The 24,138-nt window shown below is 41.0% G+C and overlaps 1 protein-coding gene across 1 annotated transcript; it reads left to right on the top strand.

The window, feature by feature from the left end:
- The first annotated feature begins 144 nt into the window (after nt 1-144).
- On the top strand, nt 145-12,927 carry GCSH (glycine cleavage system protein H). The gene is made up of 5 exons (XM_058528350.1): nt 145-307; nt 4,014-4,093; nt 5,326-5,389; nt 10,728-10,859; nt 12,279-12,927. Exons 1-5 carry the CDS (start codon nt 160-162, stop codon nt 12,374-12,376), a joined length of 522 nt encoding a protein of 173 aa, XP_058384333.1. The 5' UTR covers nt 145-159; the 3' UTR covers nt 12,377-12,927.
- The last annotated feature ends 11,211 nt before the right edge of the window (nt 12,928-24,138 follow it).

Raw genomic sequence — 24,138 nt, 5'->3', positions numbered from 1 at the left:
GCCCCTCCGCGCCCCGCGCCACCAGGCCCCGCCCCCGCGCCCGGGACCAGCCGGCTGGCTCCGGCTCGCTCCAGCCCGGGACCGTCCCGGGCCCCGCCCCCGCCCCCGCCGGCCGGGGCGCCTGTGGCGCTGCAGCGCGACCCCCGCACCTCTGCGAACATGGCGCTGCGAGCGGCGCGGAGTGCGCGGGCCGCGGCCTGCAGCCTGCGCGCCGCCTGGGCCCCCCCTCTGCCCTGCCCGCCGCGGCTCTGGGGGCTGAGGGCAGGCGCCGTCCGGACGCTGCGCACGGGCCCCGCTCTGCTCTCGGGTAAGCGCGGGCGGGCACGTGGGGCGAGCCGGGCCGCCCGGGGGAAGGGGTGGGCGCCCCGCTCCCCGCCTCGCCTCCCGCTGCCGACCGTCCCCGGTCAGGCGAGGCGACCCCTGCGCACGCCTCTTCTTGCTGGGGTGCCGAGTTGCGCGTCGCTGCTGCCGTCCCTGCGCCGCGCGGACGACGCGCAGCCTTTGTCCTGCGGGCTGGGCGCCCGACGGGGGCGGGGAGGAGGCCTGGGCGCGCGGCCGCCGTGTCCGCGCCGGTTCCCGCGGCGCCGGGGGACCGGGCAGGCGTCCCCAAGCGCCTTCGTAACCTTCGGTTACCTCGCGCGTGTGAGCATCTGGACCCTGAGAGTGGAGACAGATAATAGGCTTTAGCTTGCTGCCCGGACCATCACTGAGAACTCGGGAGTAGGAGTCAAGCAAGAGCAGTTACTGAAAGCAAAGCACTGCGGCTAGTGTCTTCCTAGCCAAAGCGAGCCTAACTTGGAAGACTCGGCTGTTTCCTAGATACAGGGAAACAGAGTCTTCTGCATTCTTCACAGAGACGTTTTGCTCAGGTCGATATTGAGTCATGGACGTGTGTTGGTGCTGAAATGAGGCCTAACTTAACGGACTTGGATAACTGCGAGACCTGCCCATAAATGTGGCCATCTCTGCTGCTTTAGCACAGTTATCGCAGCGGGAACACAGTTTTCTTACTTAGTGCGCAAGTGCTCGAGACACCAACTGCGCTTCCAAAATCTCAGGCTTCTTACTTAGGGAGCGTAGGTCTGTGATGGCTGTTGTCTCATTAAGCTCACTGTTTTAGAAACATGTTTGGGACTGGAAGAGTTGATAAGCTTATTTATTCCAAAGTCTGAAACATAAAGATGTTTATCCTCCTCCTTGCTAATGTAATCCCTCAGCTCTGTCGGTGCCACATATCAATACATTACCCATCTGAAAATCAGGGAAAAAGGCATTTCTCAGATAAGAATTGAATTTCAAGTCTATGTTTTTTTGTTATTCAGTGTTACACTATCGCTAGCTTTTTGTATTTTCCAGTTTCCTAGTTAAATATTGCCCAAAATATCAATACCCATGATCTGATTGAACACCTAGGTTTTTAATAACAGAGGCCTCAGTTCCAATTTTAGTTCCACCACTTGTGAGCTGTGTGATCTTGGGCGGAGTCACTTAATTTCTCTGAGTCTATTTTCCTCATCAGGAAAATGGAAATGATAATCCGGACCTAAGGACCTCACGGAGTTATCGGCAGGATCAAGTGAAATAATGTAACTGCTGTACATACAGCCTGACATGTAGCACTCGATAAATGTTACTTGTTATTAAATATTAGTGTACAGAATCAAACAGCAAAATATTGACCAATATTAATATATTTTATCTGATGACTCTGAAAAGAGGAACATGCAAACTTTTCATGAATTACTCAAAATGCCTAATTTTCTGAGGCCAAAAACCATGTTTTTCAAGGCTCAGTAAGAAAGTAATTATTTACCTAATCTCCTGTCTACTCTTTTCCTGTTGGGCCAAGGGTTAAAGGAGAATTGTCCTAATCATTGTCTTTAGCCTAAATAGCATGGCCTAGTAAAAAGACTTAGACTTTGAAGTGAAGTGGACCTAGGAGCATTTAGCTTAGTAATGTTGCTGCCTTTTCCTCTAAACTAGTGATTGCTCAGTTGCTAAACTGAACGTGAGAGCAGTCTTACTCCTAAGATTATCTTTACAATTAAGCAAGATGGCAAGGCCAAAATCAGGACAGTAGTCTCAGAGAAGTCATGTATTTATAGTTGTCCAGCGCTTATTTAAAAAGGCTTATCAAACTGCCAGTTCTAGAGTTGTAAGAGAATCATAGGGAGAATTGAATGTTGTAGCCAAATAACTATATATATTAGATATTTTGCTCAGAATCCCCTTTACTTTAAAAAATTACTTTACTCCAACTTTTGAGTGCTTCCTGTATGCCAAGCACTGTGTTGAGAACTGGGAATACAAAAGAGATCAACCCTGCTCTTGCTTGCTTTGTATTTACAGTTTACTTCCTGGGGGAAACTGAAAAATAGCCTGTGTCTGTAGCATGTTAAGTGCTGTGAGTATGTGTGTGGTGGGGGTCAGGGTGGGAGGAGAGCGGTGCACAGTGCTGTGGGAGCATGTTGGATGGCCCAGGAACCCAGGCTTGGAGGGCTATACAAGGCTTCTGGCAGGAAAGAGCTTCTAAGTTGAGTTCTGAAATAGTCAAGAAAAAACAGTTGGGAGAGTGTTGCAGTCAGAACACCAAGTACAAACCTTAAACCTTTCTTAGGGAAAGATCAGATTGACCTGAAGCGAGTATAAAATTAAGAAAGATTTTTAGTGATTGGGAGGAAAAAAGTACTAAGTCATACTCTTTATTTACATTGTGCTATGTAGCAGAGCTGTGTAATCAAAGCAGTTTGATGCTGTTTTAAGTACAACTATCTTTTGGGTAATGGGTAAGAGCGAACTAGCAAGGCTTACTTTAAAACAGTATTGGAGGGCTGGCCCCGTGGCTTGGCGGTTGGGTGCGTGCGCTCCGCTGCTGGCGGCCCCGGTTCGGGTCCCTGGCGCGCACAGACGTGCCGCTTCTCCAGCCATGCTGGGGCCACACCCCACATGCAGCAGCTGGAAGGATGTGCAACTATGACATACAGCTATCTACTGGGGCTTTGCGGGAGGGGGGGGGGGAATTAAAAAAAAATACATTAAAACAGTATTGGAATTAAGGAACCATTTTCCTATTAACTTGATTCATTATTTTTGGAAAAATACTTTGCTTCAGAATGTGATATATATATATAAGATGATAGCATATGCTTTTTAAAAAATTATTTATTCTTTAAAGCAAATTCTTTTAACATTAAATCCTCAATATTTTTTTCACATCTCTTGGACTTTGGTCAGTCTTTCTTCCAGGAACCCTTGAATAGTTCGACCATGTCTTTGAAGAGAAGAAGCTCATAAAGCCAGGGGCTAACCTGTCCAATGAATGTCGAGCAGAGCTTGACTTTCCCCCAGTTGATGGCTTAGCTATGAGGTGACTGTTGAGTTCTGATCTTATAGTTTGCTTCTTTAAGTGATGGTAGCCACTTTCTTCAAGGGCAGGCTTGAATTCGAGTAAAGTGGAATTTTAAGAACTTAGTCAAGTTATAATTGTTCCAGGTCACTTTCATTCCTGTAAGATTCCACTTTATAACCAAGTTGCAGTGGAGCTCTTTAGGTCTACCTAAAGAGGCATGTTATTTTTTTTTTAGGTTAATAACTTATGAGCAGTCCTTATGCTCCTTCCAAAACCTCATCACTCCAAGTCTGTCTTCAGAAGGACAGACTTCTTTCTGCAAGACAGACCAGTAATAGATAAGTATACATTTGAAGTGTGCTCCAAAAGGTCTTTTTTTTTTTTTTGTAATTTACACTAAGTGTTAGAGCAGATAATCAGATCTCCAAAAGATGCACAAGGTGTTCACATCAAGCCTTCTTTGCCTAAATGAGACGACTGTTGAGAAGATGGGCCATCTTTTCACACGATCTGCTTTTCCTTGGGCAGTGTACTATTGAAAGGCAATGTCAGTAAGTCAAACACAAATGCTGGGAAAGTCTTGCCTTTTGACAGCATTGATATGAAAAGTGCTTTTTAAGAAGTGATGCCACTGCTTTTCTGAAATATTGGTCTTCTATTTTAGTGCGTAAATTCACAGACAAACATGAATGGATAACAACAGAAAATGGTATTGGAACAGTGGGAATCAGCAATTTTGCACAGGTATTGGATTGTCTTGAAATATTTAAAACAGTCTGCTCTCGCCTAAATTGGATTGTCTCGACCTGTTACAAATTGTTTATTCTGCCCCTTAGTATTTTGCACCCTTTAAAGGCCCTTAGAAGAACATCAGTCAGAGGTAAAACATTAGTTAGGGCAGTATATAGTGTTATAAGAGATATTGAAAAGTAGAAAGTAAAAGTAGAAAGCATACCTTATTGAAGAAAGAAATATGTTTGTTTTATATTGGGGCAGTTAAGGAAAGATGCAGCAGCCGCAGAACAAGCAGAGGCTGGCGTGTTGCCAGTGTTTTGTGGCTGCAGTGATATACATGCAGCCAGGGGAACATGAAGAAGAGGGAAAAGCTAGATTGGCACAGATGACACAAAGGGAAACCTTTTATTTAGCCTGTCTTTTTCTTGATTAATTCCCCTATTCCCACTGATCCCATATTGAGATATTGTGTAAAAGAAGTTGAGACGCCAAGTAGCAGCATGGGTCAGTCATTTTCAACTGGATCTGTGGGCAGTGGGGCAGGAGGGAGAGAGGGGATGTTAACTAATGGGAGTATATAATATTCTTCAGAAATGTTGAAGTCTCAGGTATTGAGAATCAATGACAACTGTATCCTCAGCGGCATATCTGTGTACCTGCTGAGGCCCAGGACAGGGTGCTTTGTGAAATACTGCATGAGTGTTGTCCTCACCTCCTGGAGTTATCTATGAGGGGAACTACCTACATGGAAAACGACATACAAAATGTTGCATGATGGATGACCTGCGTGCTACAAGGGGTTGTAACCTACTCAGCTGAGGCGCAGTGATCACTTCTTGGGGAGGTCTTCAGGGAGTACAAGGCTTTAGGACTGTGGTCTGCAGAGTCAGTGGGTAGGAGTTCAGCAAATGCCGGGAGCGGAAATGGCTTAAGTGAAACTGCAGAGGAGGAAGAGCACAGTGTGTGTGTTCTCAGAGGAGCTGGTAATCTTTGGGGGCACAGGGTTTGTGACGGGGGTCACTGCTGCCTGTGGGAAATCCAGCTGGTGGCCCGTTTTCTTGCAGGTCCTGAGCTAAGAATAGTTGCGTTTTTAAAGGGTTGTAAGAAAAACCAAAGAATGTGTCCCCTCGGGTGTAAAATAGGTACCATCTGAATAACAGGGGATTTAGTGTTTGTGGCTTGTTCCTATCTAGTAGGAGGTTTAATTTGATTTCTTACAGGTTGGTTTGTTTGTCTTTTAGGAAGCTTTGGGGGATGTTGTTTACTGTAGTCTGCCTGAAGTTGGGACAAAATTGAACAAACAAGGTGAGTGTTTTTCTCATCTTGGTATGTCATGATTCGTGCCATGAATTTTCTTTACCTGATGTTCACCTTGAATAATAACTTGTTTGCACCCAGGATCAATTAGACAGCTTTTTACTCAAGTAATAGAAATCGCAAGTAAAAGTGGATTAAACAACAGGGGTTTATTATATCTTACACAAGCAGTCTGGAGATAGGTGGATATGGGATTGGCTTAGTGAAGGTCATCAAGGACACGACTTCTTTTGGTACTTTTTCTGCCTCAGTGTGTCAGACGTCACAAAATGGCAGCAAAATCTTCAGGCATCACATTCTCAAATGACAATATCCAAAAGTAGAAAGAGAAGGACAGGCTCTCTTCTTTGTCTCTTTATCAGGGAAGAACATCTCAACCAGAAATCCCTCAACACACACAGTTTTCTTATATCTCATTAGCTAGGTCTGGGTTGTATTGCCACCCCTAGCTGTAAGGGATGACAGTAATGAGAATAACAAGCGTTTTCCGACTTTATAATGGAAGGTAAGAAGTAGTAGGGGGACTGGCTCTTAGCACTCTCTGCCCGCTCCACACACACACTGATGCAGTGTAATATAGCTGAAGTCTATTAACTTGAAGAAGTAAAATCTGCTTTTCTTTGGAGGGACTAAAGAATATCAGGAAAGGACATGGGCTCTGGAGTCAGAACCTGGTTTTAAATCCTGGCCCCACAATGTAACAGCTGTGTGATTTGGGGAAATTACTTAATTTAGGTCTCATCTATAAGTTAGGATAATAATACCTACCTCATAGAGTTGTAAGGATTAAATGAAATTAGCATAATGTTCAGCATAAGATTAATGCTAGATAAATGTTAGCCAGTAGTACCATGTATATTAATCATGAGTTCCTTGACATATATAAGACTGCCCTACAGAATTAAAGTATGTATTTTCTAAATATCTTTGATAGTATTAGCCATGTCTTTTTCTGTTTAAACTTTCTCTATCATTTATCTTGTTTGAACTTTTTCCACTTCCTGGCTCTCGATATCCTGGCTGGCCATTATATTATATAGGTCATATTCCTCTTTTTGAAGGTCTTCCTAGAAACCTTTTCTGATGTCATAATAAGACCACTGTTGGGATTGATAATCTTCATCTGTTTTTCTTTTTTCTGTACAACAGAGAACGGTTCCTGTTTTCTCTTCTCATGTTGTTTTATTTACTATGTACCCAACTCTGCTAGCCAGCCCTGGTGGTCTAGTGGTTCACATTTAGTGGCCCAGGTTCATTTCTGGACAGGGAAACACACCACCCATCTGTCATACGTAGCAGCTGTGTGTTGCTATGATGCTGAAAGCTATGCCACCAGTATTTCAAATACTAGTAGGGTCACCAATGGTGGACAGATTTCAGTGGAGCTTCCAGGCTACACAGACTAGGAAGAAAGACCTAGCCACCCACTTCTGAAAAAATTGGCATGAAAATCCTATGAATAGCAGCAGAGCATTGTCTGATATAGTGCCGGAAGATGAGAGGATGGGGCAAAATGGACTGGGCAGGGTTCCACTCTACTGTACACAGGGTCATTAGGAGTCAGAATCGACTTGACAGCACTAACAACAAATTTTGTGAATGTTTTGTCATAGTTTGTGGTTTTGCTGTTGCATTTTTGTAACAGTATTTTTTGAGGAGAAGCCTTTAAATTTTAACAAGTCCAAGTTATTAATATTTTTTTTATGTACAGAACATGGTGTCTTCTCTAAGAAATCTTTGTCTATCTCCATGATTCCAAAACTATATTCCCCAGTGCCCTGGGATGCTCTGAGATATTAATTTTCAACATCTGTTGGACACCACACAAACTAACAGCTCAATGGAGTTAACAGTTACAATATTAGATCTCACTGTATGTCTTTGGGTAATACATCTTTGAAGCAAGTACTGCACAAAGATCAGTGTGGAACATCAAACAGGGCAGGGGCTGGTGTTCAGTTGGATTCCCTGAGGAAGAATTTGTACGGTATGCAATAGACACACGTATATCAGTAAATAATTGTAGTTAAGAATGAGAAATATTTTTAAATTTATGTGTATTAATTTTTCAAACTCAATTGTTAGAATGTAAAAACTTACTAAGTAGTTTGGACCTAACCTCTTAATAAATTGAACCGTTAGGTATTTGTTTTGGTCAAGGGATCACCATAAAAAGTTACTGAGACACTAAGGGCACCATGAACCGAGAAAGTTTGAGCAACACTGGCCTATACCAAGTTTGCAAAGATATTCTCCATGTTTCTTGAAACTTCATATAGTTTTAGCTTTCATGTTGAGGCCTTATTAAATTCACTGATTCTAATAGTTTTATACATTCCTTTGGATCTTCTATGTAAACAGTAATATAATCTATAAAGAGATTTATTTCTTCCTTTCAATCTTTTTTTTTTTTTTTTTTTTTGGTGAGGAAGGTCAGCCCTGAGCTAACATCCGATGCCAATCCTTTTTTGGTGAGGAAGATTGGCCCTGGGCTAACATCCGTGCCCATATTCCTCTACTTTATATGGGACGCTGGCACAGCATGGCTTGACAAGTGGTGCATTGGTGCGCGCCCGGGATCTGAACCTGTGAACCCTGGGCCGCCGCAGTGGAGCACGCCCACTTAACTGCTATGCCAGTGGGCCATCCCCTCTTCCTTTCAATCTTTGTGCGTTTTATTTCTTTTCCTTGCCTTCCTGGCCAAGGCTCTCAGTATACTGTTGAATAGAAGTGGCGAGAGTAGACATCATTGCCGTGTTCCTGATCTTAGGAGAAGGCAGTTAACATTTCATCATTAGGCATGATATTCAGCTGTGGAGTTTTTCATAGATGCCCATTATCAGATGAAGAGGTTCCTTTCTATAACTAGTTTGTTGAGAGTTATTATTCATGTGTGTTGAATTTTGTCAAATTTCTCTATCTATTCACATGATCATAGGGGTTTTCTCCTTTATTCTGTTAATGTGATGAGTAAGATTGATTTATTTTTGAATGTATAACCAACCTTGCATTCCTCGTAGTCATGATGCAAAAATTATCTTTTTAATATATTGCTTGATTTGATTTGATAATTTTTGCATTATGTTCATGAGAGATATTGGTCTTTTCTTATAACGGCTTGTCATATTTTGGAATCAGTCATACTTGGCCTCAGAATAAGTTTAGAAATGTTCCCACCTCCTCTTTTTCTGAAAGAATGCAAAATTGTTATTTCTTCCTTAAATGTTTGATAGAATTAACCAATGAAGTCTGGGCCAGGAGATGCTTTGTGGGAAGGTTTTTGATACAAATTTAATTTTTTTGTTAGATATCAAAGCTATTCATATTTTCTGTTATCTTACATTGGTTTTGTTAGTTATGTTTTCTGAGGAATTTTTCCATTTCATGTTGTCAAATCCAGCATAAAGTTGCTCATATTTTTTCATTTATTATCCTTTTATATCCATAGGATCTATAGTCATGATTCCTTTTTCATTCCTTCATATTTGTGGTAATTTGTGTTTTCTCTTTTTTTTCTTGATCAGTCTTGCTAGCTCTTTATCAATTTTATTAATCTCTTGAAAGAACCAAATTTTTACTCTGTTAATTTTCTCTCTTTTTGTATTTCATTAGTTCTGCTCATATCTTTCCTGTTTTCTTCCTTCAACTTAGATTTAATTTGCTGTTCTTCTAGCTTAAGGTGGAAACTTGGGGGTTTGTTGGTTTTAGTAAGGATTTTTTTACTTGACTTTTTTTTACTCATACTGTAAAACACTGTCTGCTTTGTGGTGGGTGGCATCTTCTTTTAGCCTTTGCTGGGATACTTCAAGTCTGCCCTGTGCATGCATGATTCAGGGATTATTCAGAGACCTAGGCAGAGTTTATACATAGAATTTGGGGCTCTCCCTTTTAGTCTCTCTCCTTTTTGGGATTTCCCACCTCACTTTCCAGTAGCTTTGGTGGCCCCAAACTCTTGTCTTCTGGTCCTTTAAGCCAATAAGGCCGAGATTTTCTTTCAGAATTTTGGCTGCCCTGCGTGGCACAGATTGGTGCCCCTCCTCAGGCTGAAGGCCAGTTAAAAAAATAATAAATCACCAGTATCATTCCTTTTTTCAAGTATCGCTTCCCCTCCATAAACTGACTGCTTTTGTTCGTAGTCTAGTGTCTTTAAAACCCAGGTCATTGATTTTAAGATGTTCTTTTTAAATAAAACCGAAAGATATTAATTTCCTTCTAAGCGCTATTTTAACTATATCCCACAAATTTTGGTATGTTGTATTCTCATTATCATTCAGTTCAGATCACTTGATATTATCCTACAGGTGACTAAGGCTCTGTTAATTTTTCAGTCTTATTATTTTTTTTTTTTAACTCTCTGTTCTTTAGATTTAATTTCAGATGATCTTTCTTCCTGTTCACTGGCCCTTTCTTCTGCTGTGTTCAGTCTCTTGTTAATGCCATCCAGTGAGTTTTTTATTTCAGATACTATATTTCCAGTTCTAGAATGTCCATTTTTAAAATTTCCATTTATCTGCAAGTATTCCCCCATATGTTCATGCATTGTGATGATCTTTTTTTTAAGTCTTTGAACATATTTATAACAGCTACTTTAAGGTTCTCTGCTAATTCTAACATGTGGGTCTGTGGGTCATTGTGGGCTCTTTCTGTGGACTATTTTTTCTCTTCACCATGGCTCCCTTCTTTCTAGGATTTGAACCCTCAATTTCCAGCCCCCTTGGCAGCCACACACTCTACCCTCTGACCCCTCAAACAGATAGACTGTGGTTTTCTCCTTGTGTTCTAGTTACACTGTGCTCTTTGGAGGAGGCAGTGTTGTCAGGGTACAAACTGTACAAATGAAGACCTCACCCAGTTTGGGTCCCTTCTTTCAAAGACTGACTCCCCTTGTGGTCACTCCTCAGGCTTCATATAATTATTTTTTATGTTTTGTTCAGAGTTTATAATTGGTATCTGCAGGAAGGTTGGTCTGTTAGGAGGTACTTGACCATCACTGGAATCTCCTAAAATTTTCATTTTGTTTCATTTTGTTTTTTTCTGAGCCATAGGAAATTGAAAGAAGGTTGAGTTTTACTGAACTTAAGCACATCTGGTATTCAGGTGCATCAACATTTTGTTCACTCTGTCTAGACAGGTCCACTTTATTGAGGATATTTAATACCCTTCTCAAAGGTGATGTGAGCATGACAAAACCTATGGTTTTATTTTTAATTCAAGATATTTAGAATTTTTTATCATGACTGTATTATAGGTGACCATTTCTCCATATTTTGTATTTTCAGGTCATTAACTTGGACATTTAATGTTTTCTTTAACTCTCTCAATTTAGATGAGTTTGGTGCTTTGGAAAGTGTGAAAGCTGCTAGTGAACTCTATTCTCCTCTATCAGGAGAAGTAACTGAAATTAATGAAGCTCTTGCAGAAAATCCAGGACTTGTCAACAAATCTTGTTATGAAGATGGTAAGTTGTTGCTAGAAATTTATCAAAGGATTATTGCTGCAGTTAACATTTAATTGAGAGTCTACAGCAAGCTTTAGCTGATTATGACTTCATCATTTTGCACTTCTTGGTACCAAACAGAGATGTTCTGCTTTAAAAAAGAAACACAGGGGCTGGCCCGGTTGTGCACACTCCGCTTTGGCGGCCCGGGGTTCGCGGGTTCGGATCCTGGGTGCGCACTGACACACCTCTTGTCACGCTGTGTCATGCTGTGGCGGCTCCCATATAAAGTAGAGGAAGATGGGCACAGATGTTAGCTCAGGGCCAGTCTTTCTCCGCAAAAAAGAGGAGGATTGGCATCGAATGTTAGCTCAGGGCTGATCTTCCTGACAAAAATAAAAAATAAAAAAGGAAAACACAGAGTAGCTGAATAATAAAATTATGTTTAAGATCTCTGTTGATAAAAGCATTGCTTTATTTTACAGGGTTCTTAGTATCATAGTTGTGGACTCCTTGTAAACACAGAGTATTTACATCTTCAGACATAAAGCATCCAGTCATATTGTGTGATGAAGGTAGTAATAGAATAACACTTACTGTATTAAGTTTCAGTTGTCTCACATTTTCATCTTAATAACCCAGTGAAGGGGCAGGCCCGGTGGCGCAAGTGGTTAAGTGTGCGTGCTCCCCCGCGGTGGCCTGTGGTTCGCCGGTTTGGATCCCAGGCGCGCACTGACACACTGCTTGTCAGGCCTTGCTGTGGCAGCATCCCATATAAAGTGGAGGAAGATGGGCATGGATGTTGGCCCAGGGCCAGTCTTCCTCAGCAAAAGGAGGAGGATTGGCAGATGTTAGCTCAGGGCCAATCTTCCTCACGCACACACACAAAAAATAACCCAGTGAGGTTGGGTACCAGCAATTTTCTCCATCTTGTTGATGAATTTAGGCCCCAAAGGATTATCTGTTAAGGTCACACAGCCAACAAATGGCAAAATTAGGATTAGGTTTTAGTTTTCTGTTGCCTATCACCTAGCCCTTCTAACTCTCTACCACTGCTTTTTAATGCCCTTAACTTCAGTAGTTACACTGTTGGTGGTTGGTGTTCCTTTTGTTACAGAAAGATACCTGGTCTTGTATATTTGGTTCTGTGTGTAAAGTCTTCAGTATCAGTTATTGATGCGTATTACAGCCTAAATTCTTAATCCATTATTGTAGAGTCTGTTTATTCTGGCTGTAATCTTTTCAGTTGTGATATGCAAGGATATTAATTTAATTCTTAAGGCTAAAATTTAAAGCTCCGTGAACAAATAATGAGTGATTTATGTAAAGAATACTAGATTAATTTTGAGGAACTCAAAAATTTACATTTTGAATGAATGTGACTTTTTCCTATTTTTTAAAAAGGTAATTGGAATATAAGATACTTTTTTTTGGTTGCAGGTTGGCTGATCAAGATGACACTGAGTAACCCTTCAGAACTAGATGAACTAATGAGTGAAGAAGCATATGAGAAATACATAAAATCTATTGAGGAGTGAAAATGGAACCCCTAAATAAACTAGTATGAAACAAACTTAATCTAGCATAGTTGTCTTAAATTAGTGGTGGACAAAAGATTTAAAATAGCAACTTTTAGCAATATCAATGGCAAAAGAAACTACTTGCAACCATGCTGCTGGAAGAAAATACCCCTTAACTTTTTAATGATTGCAGATAAACACAATATGCATCTGTTTCACACCACCTTATGATTTTTAGGCTAGGATCCAGTTATAATATTCAGAATTCCTGAAATTACCCGTGGTAAAAACTAATTATAAGTAATTCAAGGATAACATTGTTATCTTAAGCCTTAATTGTAACTTGCTTACATCCATCTCTGATTTGGATCAAAATACTTAATGATCTTTCCATTGGAAATAACTGGCAATGGAGAAAAGTTTTTGTTGTACAGTGTCAGATGAAGAACAAGACTATCTTAATTTTGCAATATACTGTGTTTGCTGGTGCTATTTTTATACAGCGAAGCAACAGCATTGCAGGAAAATAAGAAACAGTTTAATAATAAAACATTCAACTTCTTCATTAATCATGTTTTTTGTTTTGCTGTAAATATTTCATTTAGTGACTCTGATAGTATTTGTGAAGATACTAATTTTAACTTATGGAAAGTAATTTTTTAAAAGGAAATTTAAGCCATAACAATGAACGGTTCCAAGAAAATGTTTCCTTTTAGTCACAAATCTGGTTTAAGCAAAGATCTAATTGCCTGATAGCATAATGGACTGTCATCTTTAATGTAATGAAAAAGTAATACTGACTTTGTTTTTCTATGATGCTAAGTTAGAAGAGAGAAGGAGGAAAAACAAGGAAAGGTGCAAGTTTGATCAGCATAGCACATGCATCCTTAAGAAAGTTAAAACATGTACAGACTTCCACTTAATGGGAACAGAAGTAGACACAGTGAAACTTTATGAGCTCAGACACTGACTTAGTGAATATACTTTGCAGCTTAAGCATATTTAGAGTGCCAAATGGTATTTTTAAGTGGCTAATACAGTATACTTTCTAATTAAGCCAACTGTAGTATGCTGATATTTTGAGTGGGGATGTTATACATACGTATATAAATATGTGTAAATACATAAACACACAGCAAAAACAGACAAGCTCCTCTCTCAATTTTTCCAGTTACTACAGGAAAAGGGAAGTATTCAGACACTACCACCGTTCTGATGGTGAATAAACAGCAAATAAAAGAACCTATTTCTACTTTGGAAATAAAAAGGGATGAGTAATAATTATATAGATTTACTCTTGTTTTGAAGGTACTCTCATATATGACCTTTGATCTTCACAACAATAGCCAGAGCTAGGTAGGATATATGTGTAACTACCACCATTTCATAGACAAGAAAGATGATGGAAAGGATGAGAGACTGTTCACCAGTGAGGCAGTCATAGTTAGGATTTTCACATTTCCTGATCGACTCTTCGTCAGTTCCTTAGCAAACATTACTATAAAAAATACTAAAATATTTAAATGGGTATCTTGGAGGTGGAGAGGATGAATGTTCTAAAGGTGGGTGAGGATGAATGTTCTAAACCCGGGCTGCCAGCAGCAGAAATGGCCATTCCAGATGGAAATACATCAGTGATTGTAGTCTGAAAGAGATGGTTAGATTTTTATTCTCCCATCCTTTCCCCAAGACACACACACACTTGCTCTGTTATATCCACTCCATGATTTTTCAAAGAACAGAACATTATGGCAACTTGCTCTTTCACTAGTTAGAATATAGAGTCAGTTCAACCCTCATTTCTATTATGGTGCTGCCAAAAATAATAGGCATTGAATGGCCCTCCAAAAGGACTAAATCAACAGAGAATTTAATTTCTCAGACCTCATATTCCTTTTGAATGGTTTTGGTCTTAACGGAGCAGCTTAATAAAGGTTTTGAATGATACTTTCTAATAATTAAAACTCAAGAAATGCAACAGGTTACCCTGGAAGTGTTAAAAAAATTTTTTTATATCACCTCCCAGGTAGCTTAACGAAGTTGACTGTATTAATAAAGAAACCACTAGGGGGCTCTGCATAGGCATGCTAGTATGAAAATGAGGCTGATCTTTTTTTTTTTTTTATAAATTTATTTATTTATTTATTTTCCCCCCAAAGCCCCAGTAGATAGTTGTATGTCATAGCCGCACATCCCCCCAGTTGCTGCATGTGGGACACGGCCCCAGCATGGCCAGAGAAGCAGTGCGTCGGTGCGAGCCCGGGATCCGAACCCGGGCTGCCAGCAGCAGAGCGCACACACTTAACCACTAAGCCACGGGGCCGGCCCTGCTATTACTTTAATTTTATTTATTTATTTATTTTTCCCCCCAAAGCCCCAGTAGATAGTTGTATGTCATAGCTGCACATCCTTCTAGTTGCTGTACATGGGACACGGCCTCAGCATGGCTGGAGAAGCGGTGCGTTGGTGCGCGCCCGGGATCCGAACCCGGGCCGCCAGCAGCGGAGCGCGCGCACTTAACCGCTAAGCCACGGGGCCGGCCCCAAGGCTGATATTTCAAAGCAACTCTCAGCAACAGAATTTCTGAATTTTTCTAAATTTCTGCACTTTTTCTGGGGCTACTGAAATGTCAGAGTACCACCCACCTTTAGTTAAAAAATTATGCTAACTAGGACTACCCTCATTACTGCTCAACAGTCACTATTATTTCAGACCTAATCACACATCTGCCTTCCTCAGAGAGGACCCTCACTTTACATGGAGATTAAATTCTTTTTCCTTCCCTGCAACCTGGCTTTACTACTGACCACCTCCCTGCATCAGTCTTTTTGTTTTTTCCTTTCAAATTAGACTTTACTTTTTAGAGCAGAGCAGATTTAGGTTCAAAATTGAGCAAAAAGTAGTTTCTTCCTGCCCCCATCTTTCTGTTTTTGAAACATTCCTTTGCCAACCCTGAGACCTTATTCTAGTAGAGCTCCTGATATCTTGGTTCAGTCTCTATATTGGCTTTTATAAACATGAGTAACCAAACACACCTGTCCCTTGACATTTCTGCTCAGTCATGTTGTCGGGCTTTTACCTGCTAAACTTCAGCAGTATTAGTAGCCCATTTAAAGTGGGTAAGCAGGCACGATTAGCGTGAAGGAATGTTAGCAGATCTTCCAACTTCCACATGTACTTATGAGAATGTGCTTTGAGTCAAGAAGTTTAACAGTCATTTAGTAAATCTTAGTTAAGACTTTTGGTGTACTTCCCACAAACTGAGAAAAGTAGCTTTAATAATTGGGTAACAAATCCTTCTGCTAGTTAGGTGATTTCAAATTTTCTGTTTTCAGCTGAACTGAAGGAGGACCTAACCAAAACTGTCAGTTGACAGATAATTAAAAAATGTTTTGTTGATTACTATATGATTTCTGGTGTGGAAAGGAGTTAAAAGAAAAAGTTGAGTCACTGCTATAACAAAACCCCTTTTATGTGCATCTTCATATGAACAAGGTCTCTCAGCTTACATCTGTGGAAAAAAACTGGAATAAAACGGGCTGAATCTGTCTCATGCTAGCAATATGTAATATTTATCCATAGATACATGAATTGGGAGAGGGGAGGAACAGCCCCGTCCATTTCTTTCTATACACTTCCAGTAAGTCTTTTGTTTAATATTTATCAACATGTGGAATATTCCTGTTTTCTGCCAACTGAGTAAGAATAAAGGTAATTCTGAATCTGGAAAAAAAATTGAACTGTTTTAGCCTTATGGTCTTATGAAAAGTTTTTAGATTTCATTTGCAAATTACATTTTTTGTTGCAGAAAAATAGACTGCAAAAGTCTTTGACCATAAATATATGTTAGAACAAAATTCTGTGGAGGAAATAGAATAAAAATACAATTATGAATTTAAGGAGAAAAAGCAAAAGAAAAATTTCTATTAATTTATTCATGTATTTTTAAATAGATGATGGGTATCAAATTGCCATTAAATTTAGATTTCTTTCAATACTTTTAAAAGAGTGATTAATATATTTAAAATGCCAACATTTATGATACTCTGGATGTTACATCCTTTGCTACTAAAATTTATGATTAAAATTTTAACAAAAAAATGTGCGATGAGGTATGCAATTTTGTACAATTCTTTTAGAAGTATGCAGGCATACCATTACTTTCAGGCTGTGAAATACAAAGGATCCAAATATGTGTTATTTTAGGTAATGACATAATACCTTAAAAAGTAGTTATGTTCTAGAAAAGTACCTTGTTCTAACATGTTAGCATAGTGTAATATATACATCACATAAAATAGTCTTTCCATAGACTTTACAGGCTTTCTAATTAATACTGTATGTGTAAAAAAGGAGTTAAATACACAGCTATCTTTACAAATGTCTTTTAATCACAGTGGTATAAAGGACTTATATTCTAATACTTTTCTACAGCAGAAATATTCACATTTTTAAAACCAGAAAGCAAAGGGTTTTGGAATCATACCTGAGTTGGGTCCAGGCTCTAGCACTCAATGCCTGACTTGGGGCATAGGTTCCCACCCCTGGCTCCAAAGTACCAGCACCAAAGGTGGGAGAGGCAGGGGTGCCCTTCAGTGTCTTCTAGGAGCTCCTCAGTTGATTTAAGGACACGGAGCTACTTTTCTTCATCTGTGTAAAAGATGGCAATGCCCACTTCACAGGGTTCTTCTGCTACACGACAGAGTTCAGCGCATGCTAGTTGGTACTGCCAAGTGGATTCAAACTAGTACTGCCCAGACACGTGAGCAGGTGCCGAAAGGTACAAGACAATAGATTCCTTTATGGAGTTTTTGGCTTGCATCACCTTAGCACAGTCGTTCTCACGGGGAAGGGGCGACTTGCGGGACAGATGGCAAAGTTGGAGACATTTTTGGTTGTCCGGCAGCTTGCGGGTGGAGGTCAGGGACGCTGCTAACCATCCTACCACGCGCAGGACTACCCCGCCCAGAACCATCGGCGCAACGGCAACACGGCCGAGGGTGACAGGTCCTGGGTCTCTGAGGGGAAGCCGGTCCCAGGGGTCTCGCTTTCTAATTCCACAAGCCGGCGGGGAGCCATCTTCTCCGTCTACTTCCCTGACCGGCGCTTCAGGCTACATACCGCCCCTCGCAACGCGGCCCAGGCCCTCTCAGCGGCCGGCGGGCTGCTCCCCCGCCAGCCGAAGGTGCGGGCCGCGCACAGCCTGCCGGGAGCACGCGCCCGCCGCCGGCCGTCAGCGTCGCCTCCCGCCCTCAGCTTTGTTGCGCGAGGTGGGCCCTACGTCACTTCCGCTGCGCACCCCCGCGGGCCCGCCCCAGCCCCGCCCCCAGCGCGTCCGTAACCCGGGGCAACTGTCGCCCTCGATCGCTGGAGGGGACTAAGTTGTCCCGGGGCCTTCCACCCTGCTGGCCCCACAAAAGGGTGCGAGCGGCCGCGGCCGCTTCCCCGCCTCCGGGGCAAGGCCCCAGACCAGTACCCGGGCGGCAGAGCCAGAAGCCCTGCCAGTTCGAAAGGAAGCTGCCCTCTGGGGCGGGGAGGCCAAAGGAGGAGGTAGTGCCGGCCCGGGCTGGAATAAGAGTGGGCGGGACCTGGGGAGGAGCGGCGCGGAGTGGGTGGGGCAGTGGGCGGAGCCTGGTGAGGGAGGAGCCAACGGAGGAAGGGGAGGACGTTTGGCTGGCGGGGGATAGCTATGGAAGGAAGGGAAGGCGTCTCTTGTGGCGCGGTAGGAACTGCTGGAGGAAGGGGAGGAGCTAGATGAGGAAAAAAGAGGGATCGTGGGAGAAGGGGCGGAGCCTGTGGGAAGGAGAGGGGCCATTAGAGGAAAGGGAGGAGCCAGGTGTGAAGTGCCTGGGCTTTAGGAGCCACAGGGGGAGTGTGTTTGATGACTTGTGCTTTTGTGTAGAGTGTAAGGTGTGTAAGAGCTGGGATGACGGGCGTTGCTTTATCATTTAATTCCTAGTGCTAGGCATCTTAGAGGCACTTAGTGAGTGAATGAATACGAGTGGAAAAAGCGGAAGAGCTGGGGATTGGGATTGGAGTAGAAATGGTCTGATCCGGAGGGGTGGTTGTAGAAACTGGCTCCTAGGAATCATTCTATGAATACTCAAAGCTTCTGTGTTCTTTGGGTATTAATAAGCATAAGGCACCGATAGTTAACACGGGAAGATAAGATTTATATTCTTGAATGTGTGAACAAATTGTGCAAGTTCAGTGCTGCAGATGCTTAACTTAGCGATAAATTTCGACTCCCTGAGAGCTGTCTGTGTCCCAAAACTGTAAATTAGATTGGAATCCCAATGTAATTTTCCCTTAGAACTATGTTACCAGTGATCAGCATGCCCAGGCCAATCTTCAAGACCTATTTAACCAGTTCATATGCGTGAAGCTTAGCTCTGTATTAAGAAACTTAATTTCCACCATAGCTAACAGTGTTTCTGTTCATTGATTTCTTCATTCGACACATGTTGATAAGGATCCACAGACACATCCATTCAGAATTCTGAGTGAGGCTGCGACCCATCTTTCCCTGGCTGAAATTCTGACATAGATTCAAGATTCCTTTAAACCTGAAACATCTAGGAAGATGGGGGTAGGTGTAGGGGCATGGTGTAGAGCCAGGGACGGGGTAAGGAGTTTTGAGGGATTACAGCCTGCTTTTGACTTAAACACTTTGTTTTTCACCTCTCCTGTTGCATCAACATTACCCCACCATTACTTGATTAGGAATGTGCCAACCAGGTGTAGGAATCTACAGTAAGGCATTTGTACTCTGACTGTATAGACAGGCAACAGCAAATATGTGGCACATATACTACCACTGTTCCTTCTTTATTCTGTGGCAGACATCATTAATCAATCACAGAACTCTTTCCTGCCGTGGCCAAGTCTTAAGATCCTTCTCAACATAACACTCTAGCTAGCCACTAGTTGTTTGGAACTGACAATTTGGAACCTATTCTTCATCCCTAATATTGACAATAAAAAAAATTAATAGACATCAATATAAATGTAAACTTTCAGAACTCTTGGTAAGATTCCTTTTTTTTTTTCATTAGGATTACCTAAATTGATGGATCAGGAATCCTGTAAATGAGATTTAGAAATGTAGGCCAGATAATTGTATAGTGAGGTGAATTTGCAGCTGGTTAGATAATTAGTAAACACCCAAGTACAAGGGCTATCCACAGGGCATTGGCCTTTACTGCTCCTCGTCAACATTTATATCAGTGATTTAGAGGCAGTTACAGAAGGTATGTCCATTGAATTAATGGAGTCTTAAAGTGGGAAGAAAGGGCCAAACCACAGGATGTCAGATTCAGAATTATCTAAGCAGGTTGTAATAATGGTCCAACACCAAGAAGAGGACATTTTGAAGGATCTGATACATTTGGATGTCTACATCTAGCTAAAAAGAAGAAAAAAATTTTTAAGGAAATTAATAGCATGGATATGGAGTCAAGAAGACAGGAATTATTAACAGTTCATGTGAAAAAAATCTAGAAGTTGTAGTTGACATCAAGCTCAGTGTTAATCAAGATTGGGATATAGCTTTTAAAAAAAAAATAGCAATCCTTGTTGAATTAATAGGGCTAGATTTCAGACCAAAGGGAGTCAGATTTCAAAATAGACACTTCTAGCCAGACCACATTTGAAGTATTGCTCTCATTTCCAGGTACTATGTTTTAAAGACGTTGACAAGCAACTGTGCATTCTCAAGATGAGGGAATTTGAGATTCTTATCTGAAGAAATTATAGCTGTCTTCAGATATTTTCAGGATTATCATATGTTGCATTGGGGAGGAACACCAGGAACTGAGGAGCAAAATGTGCAGACTTGCAGATGTCTTGATTTGAGAACATTCTAATCTTTAAAGCTGCCACTGGAATGAAAAAAGTAGCTTGTGAAGTAATTAGCTCTCAGTTATTAAAAGTACTTAAGCAGCAGTATTTAAGCTGAATTATTATTATATTAGATTTCTGTTGCTGCTGTGTTCTTTGTTTAGGATCTCACAAGGCTGAAATCAAGGTGTCAGCCAGGCTGGACTCTTGCCTGGAGGGTCGGGGAGGAATCTTCTTCCAAGATCCTTCAGATTGTTGGCTGGATTCAGTTTCCTGCTGTTATAGAACTGAGGTCCCCATTTAATTCCTGACTGTCAGCCAGGGGCTGCTCGCAGCCTCTAAATGCTACCCCATTCCTTGACACATGACCTTCTCCTTCTTCAAAGCCAGTAACTTGCCTCAAATTCCTCTCATGCTTTGAATCAGCTTCTGCTGCTGCTAGCCAGAGAGAACTCTCTGCTTTGAAAGGGCTCATGCATTAGATTAGGCCCACCCAGATAATCCAAAATAATCTCCCTATCTTCAAGTCAACTGACTAGTACCATAATTACATCTGTAAAGTCCCTTTTGCCATGTAATATAACATTCAGGGACGTTGTATCTCATCGTAGTCATAGTCGCAGGGATTAGGGTGGGAAATCTTGTGGAGATAGGATTTGTAGAATTCAGTTTACCACATTATCTTTCAGGAATATTGTAGAAGAGCTATTGCAACAGGTATTTTTTTTACCCATTTTCTCTCCATAAACGTAAATTTATATGCTATTAATTCCACCTCTAATTAGAGTTTTATCTTTGAATGATTCAGGCATACTCTTGCTCTTCCAAAGACATGGAGCTTGTCCTCATGATACTTTCAATCTTTTCATCTTTTACTCTGATTTTAATATTTAAAGTAACATTCATCTTTTACTCTGATTTTAGGATACATACCAACCTGGCTTTGCACAGTAGGATACCTATAGACATCTGTTCCTTTCTGTAGTGCTAAAATACTTTATTTTTAATATTTTCCCACAGCAAAACTACAAATTTATTTTTCTTCCTTACCTGAAGCTAGTTTTCTTTTGCTAGCATCGTGTTGCTTCATATACAATCGCTATAATTTAGAGGACTAAATAGCTCTCTAGTCTCTTTAATATGTAACTCTTCATCCAGTTATTTAAAAAATTATGTTATAGCTAGTTTCTTCTTTTGCTTCAGGTGTAATGGTAAATGAATCAGCTCTAGAGTCAGAAAGATCTGGCCTTGTAATCTCAACTCTGACACTAGCAATCTCAGTGATGATGTTCATCAGGACAGGACAGGCTCTGCTGCAGTAACACCACATACTAAAATCTCAATGATTTAACTCATTAGGTATTTTATCGTTAGTGCACAGCCTGATTCGTGCTGTGACTCAGGATCCAGGCTTCCTCCATTTTGTGATCCTACCAACTCAACATGTGACTTCCAAGGTCATAGTGGGAGGAGAAGAGAGAACTGGAGGGGCACATGACCTCCTAACTGCCTCATTCAAGGAGTGATACTCCTCACTTCCACACGTTCTGCTGGCTAGACTAGTCACAAGGCCCTAACCCAACTGCGAGGGAGGCTGCAATGTAGGGAAGGACAGTGGCTTTTGGGGAGCACTAGCTTTCTCTCTCACAGTGATGTTGAGAAATTTCCTAACCTTCCTGCATATGTCTCCTCACTTATAAAATGGTACTAATACTCAGTAGATATGAGTTATTCTCTTTCAGAGGATCAGTTTAGGTACCAGTTATACATATATATTGACTTTTATTTTCCCAGCATTTATATCTGAATTGAAACCAGTGTTTCTTGTATGTCATCTTTGTCTTAGAGATGTTCATTTCCAATATAATGACCTCCATTCCCCTCCAGCTATTATATTTTCTTCCAACCTTGATCACAGACAGTTGGTGACTCTTATTGATTTATATAAACCTGCCACGTTTGACTGAGCCATTTTGAGCTGCCCCTTCCCACCTGGAGCGAAGCTTTCACATTCTGAATAAACAATGATCTCTAATAAGGAGGAGTAATGACAGGGACCAGGTATGGATGTCCCTTTCTCCCTTCTCAGAGGGGCTAGACGGAGTCTCACAAGGCCAGAACAAATATAACCCACCCTACAGGTGCTTTCTAACTGCATTGGATTCCCAGGAACAAGTATTTCCACACAATATAGTGAGGAAAAGCATGCATGGACTTTGGAGTCAGAAAAACATGGTGTGGTTTCAAAACATGTCTACAAATTCTTTGATTCTTCTCCCATGGAGAAGTGGAGTGTGCGTCTCCTCGTCTTGAGTGTGGCTGACCTTAGTGGCTGGTAAACCAACTGAGACCAGCAAAATTGAAACCATGTGACTTATAAGGCTAGGTCGTAAAAGGCAATTTAGGTGGTTTTAATATGGTTCTAACATGATAATGATATCAGGCTCTTGATAAGTGTTAGTTGTCCTTCCTTTCCTCAAGCTTGTCTTTTTTCGACTTAGTTTCCTCAGAAATGAGACTGAACTCTGAGATGCTATGGTAGAAATTGCTGGCAGCCCAGCATTTGTGAATGCACTTGCTGCATTTTGGTAATATATACCGTATTATGAGTACCCTCCTTGAAGTAGAACAGAAAACTCATGGCCCCTGTACTACCTTGTAGCAAGGATTCTGGCATGTGACCTAGGTTCCACCAATTAGACATACCCTCCCAATACATGTGTTGAGAAGTGAATAACAGGAAGGAGTGGTCGTTTGCAATGAAGTGAAAGAAAATTCTGTGCTGATGGTGGCAGAGGCATTTGATGCTTTCAGGCTGGGGTGGTGGAGCGTTGGAATCCAGTCCCAAGTGTCATATTTCTGAAAGCTGAGTCAATTACATGTTTAGAACAAGTAGTATGGGTTGGGCATTGTTCCTGACTTTGTAGCTTCAAAGTCTGCCTTTCTGACCCATTCCTCCTGTGAAAATTCTGTAAGCTACCTAATACAGTCATGTGCCACATAAAGACATGTCCATCAATGATGGGCCACATATATGACAGTGGTCCCATAAGATTAGTACCATGTAGCCTAGGTGTGTAGTAGGCTATACCATGTAGGTTTGTGTAAGTGCACTCTATGATGTTTGCACAATGACGAAATTGCCTAACGACGCATTTCTCAGAACGTGTCCCTGTCATTAAGTGATACATGACTGTAACTTCTCATGATTTTATCTTATTAAACATCAATGAGGATTCTCTCATTTACAACAAAGGACATAACTAATAAAAATGTACGCTTCCAATTTGAAGCCTCAGATCCAATGATTAATGTAACAATTCTATAAAAATAACATCTCATAGTTATATGTGCTTTATAGTTTATAAAGAGCTCTCATGAGTTATTTTTTAATGTAAACTTTCACCTTTAATTCCTAACTCTTTTCCAAAGTGTACCCATTTACCCTCCTACCAGCAGCATTTTACATGGATTAATAGGTTTTTTAACCTTTACCAAAATGTTGGGTATGTTGTGCTACCTCATTATAATTTTTGTTTTATTTTTTAAAAAGTATCACACAGTAAAATTGACTTTTGTTGGTGTAAAGTTCTATGAATTTTAATGTATGTATAGACATCACTCTGTCTATCATCACTATAGTTTTGTCTTTTCGAGAATGTCATGTAGAGTATACACTCTTGTATCCTGTACAGCACACAGCATAACTTTTTGAGACTGGCTTCTTTCACTCGGCACAATGCCTTTGAGATTCATCATGTCATTATGTATGTAAAGAGTTTGTTCCTTCTTCTTGCTGAGTAGTGTTCCATTGTATGTGTATATCACAGTTTGTTTACCTGTTCACCTACTGAGGGATATTTGGGATGTTTCCAGTTTGAGGTGATTATGAATAGAGTTGCCATAAACACTCGTATACAGGTTTTTGTGTGAATATAAGT

This window comes from Diceros bicornis, chromosome 32, assembly GCF_020826845.1.
Source record: "Diceros bicornis minor isolate mBicDic1 chromosome 32, mDicBic1.mat.cur, whole genome shotgun sequence".
Taxonomy (NCBI): Eukaryota; Metazoa; Chordata; class Mammalia; order Perissodactyla; family Rhinocerotidae; genus Diceros; species Diceros bicornis.
The sequence above is the reverse complement of the archived record's forward strand: the minus strand, read 5'-3'. Positions and strand labels throughout refer to the sequence as shown.

Excerpts from the sequence above, each read along its gene's own strand:
- GCSH (XM_058528350.1), top strand. The coding sequence starts at position 160 with ATGGCGCTGCGAGCGGCGCGGAGTGCGCGGGCCGCGGCCTGCAGCCTG. Across the intron at positions 4,094-5,325 it reads GAATCAGCAATTTTGCACAG|GAAGCTTTGGGGGATGTTGT; the intron begins GTATTGGATTGT and ends TTTGTCTTTTAG. Across the intron at positions 5,390-10,727 it reads GACAAAATTGAACAAACAAG|ATGAGTTTGGTGCTTTGGAA; the intron begins GTGAGTGTTTTT and ends CTCTCAATTTAG.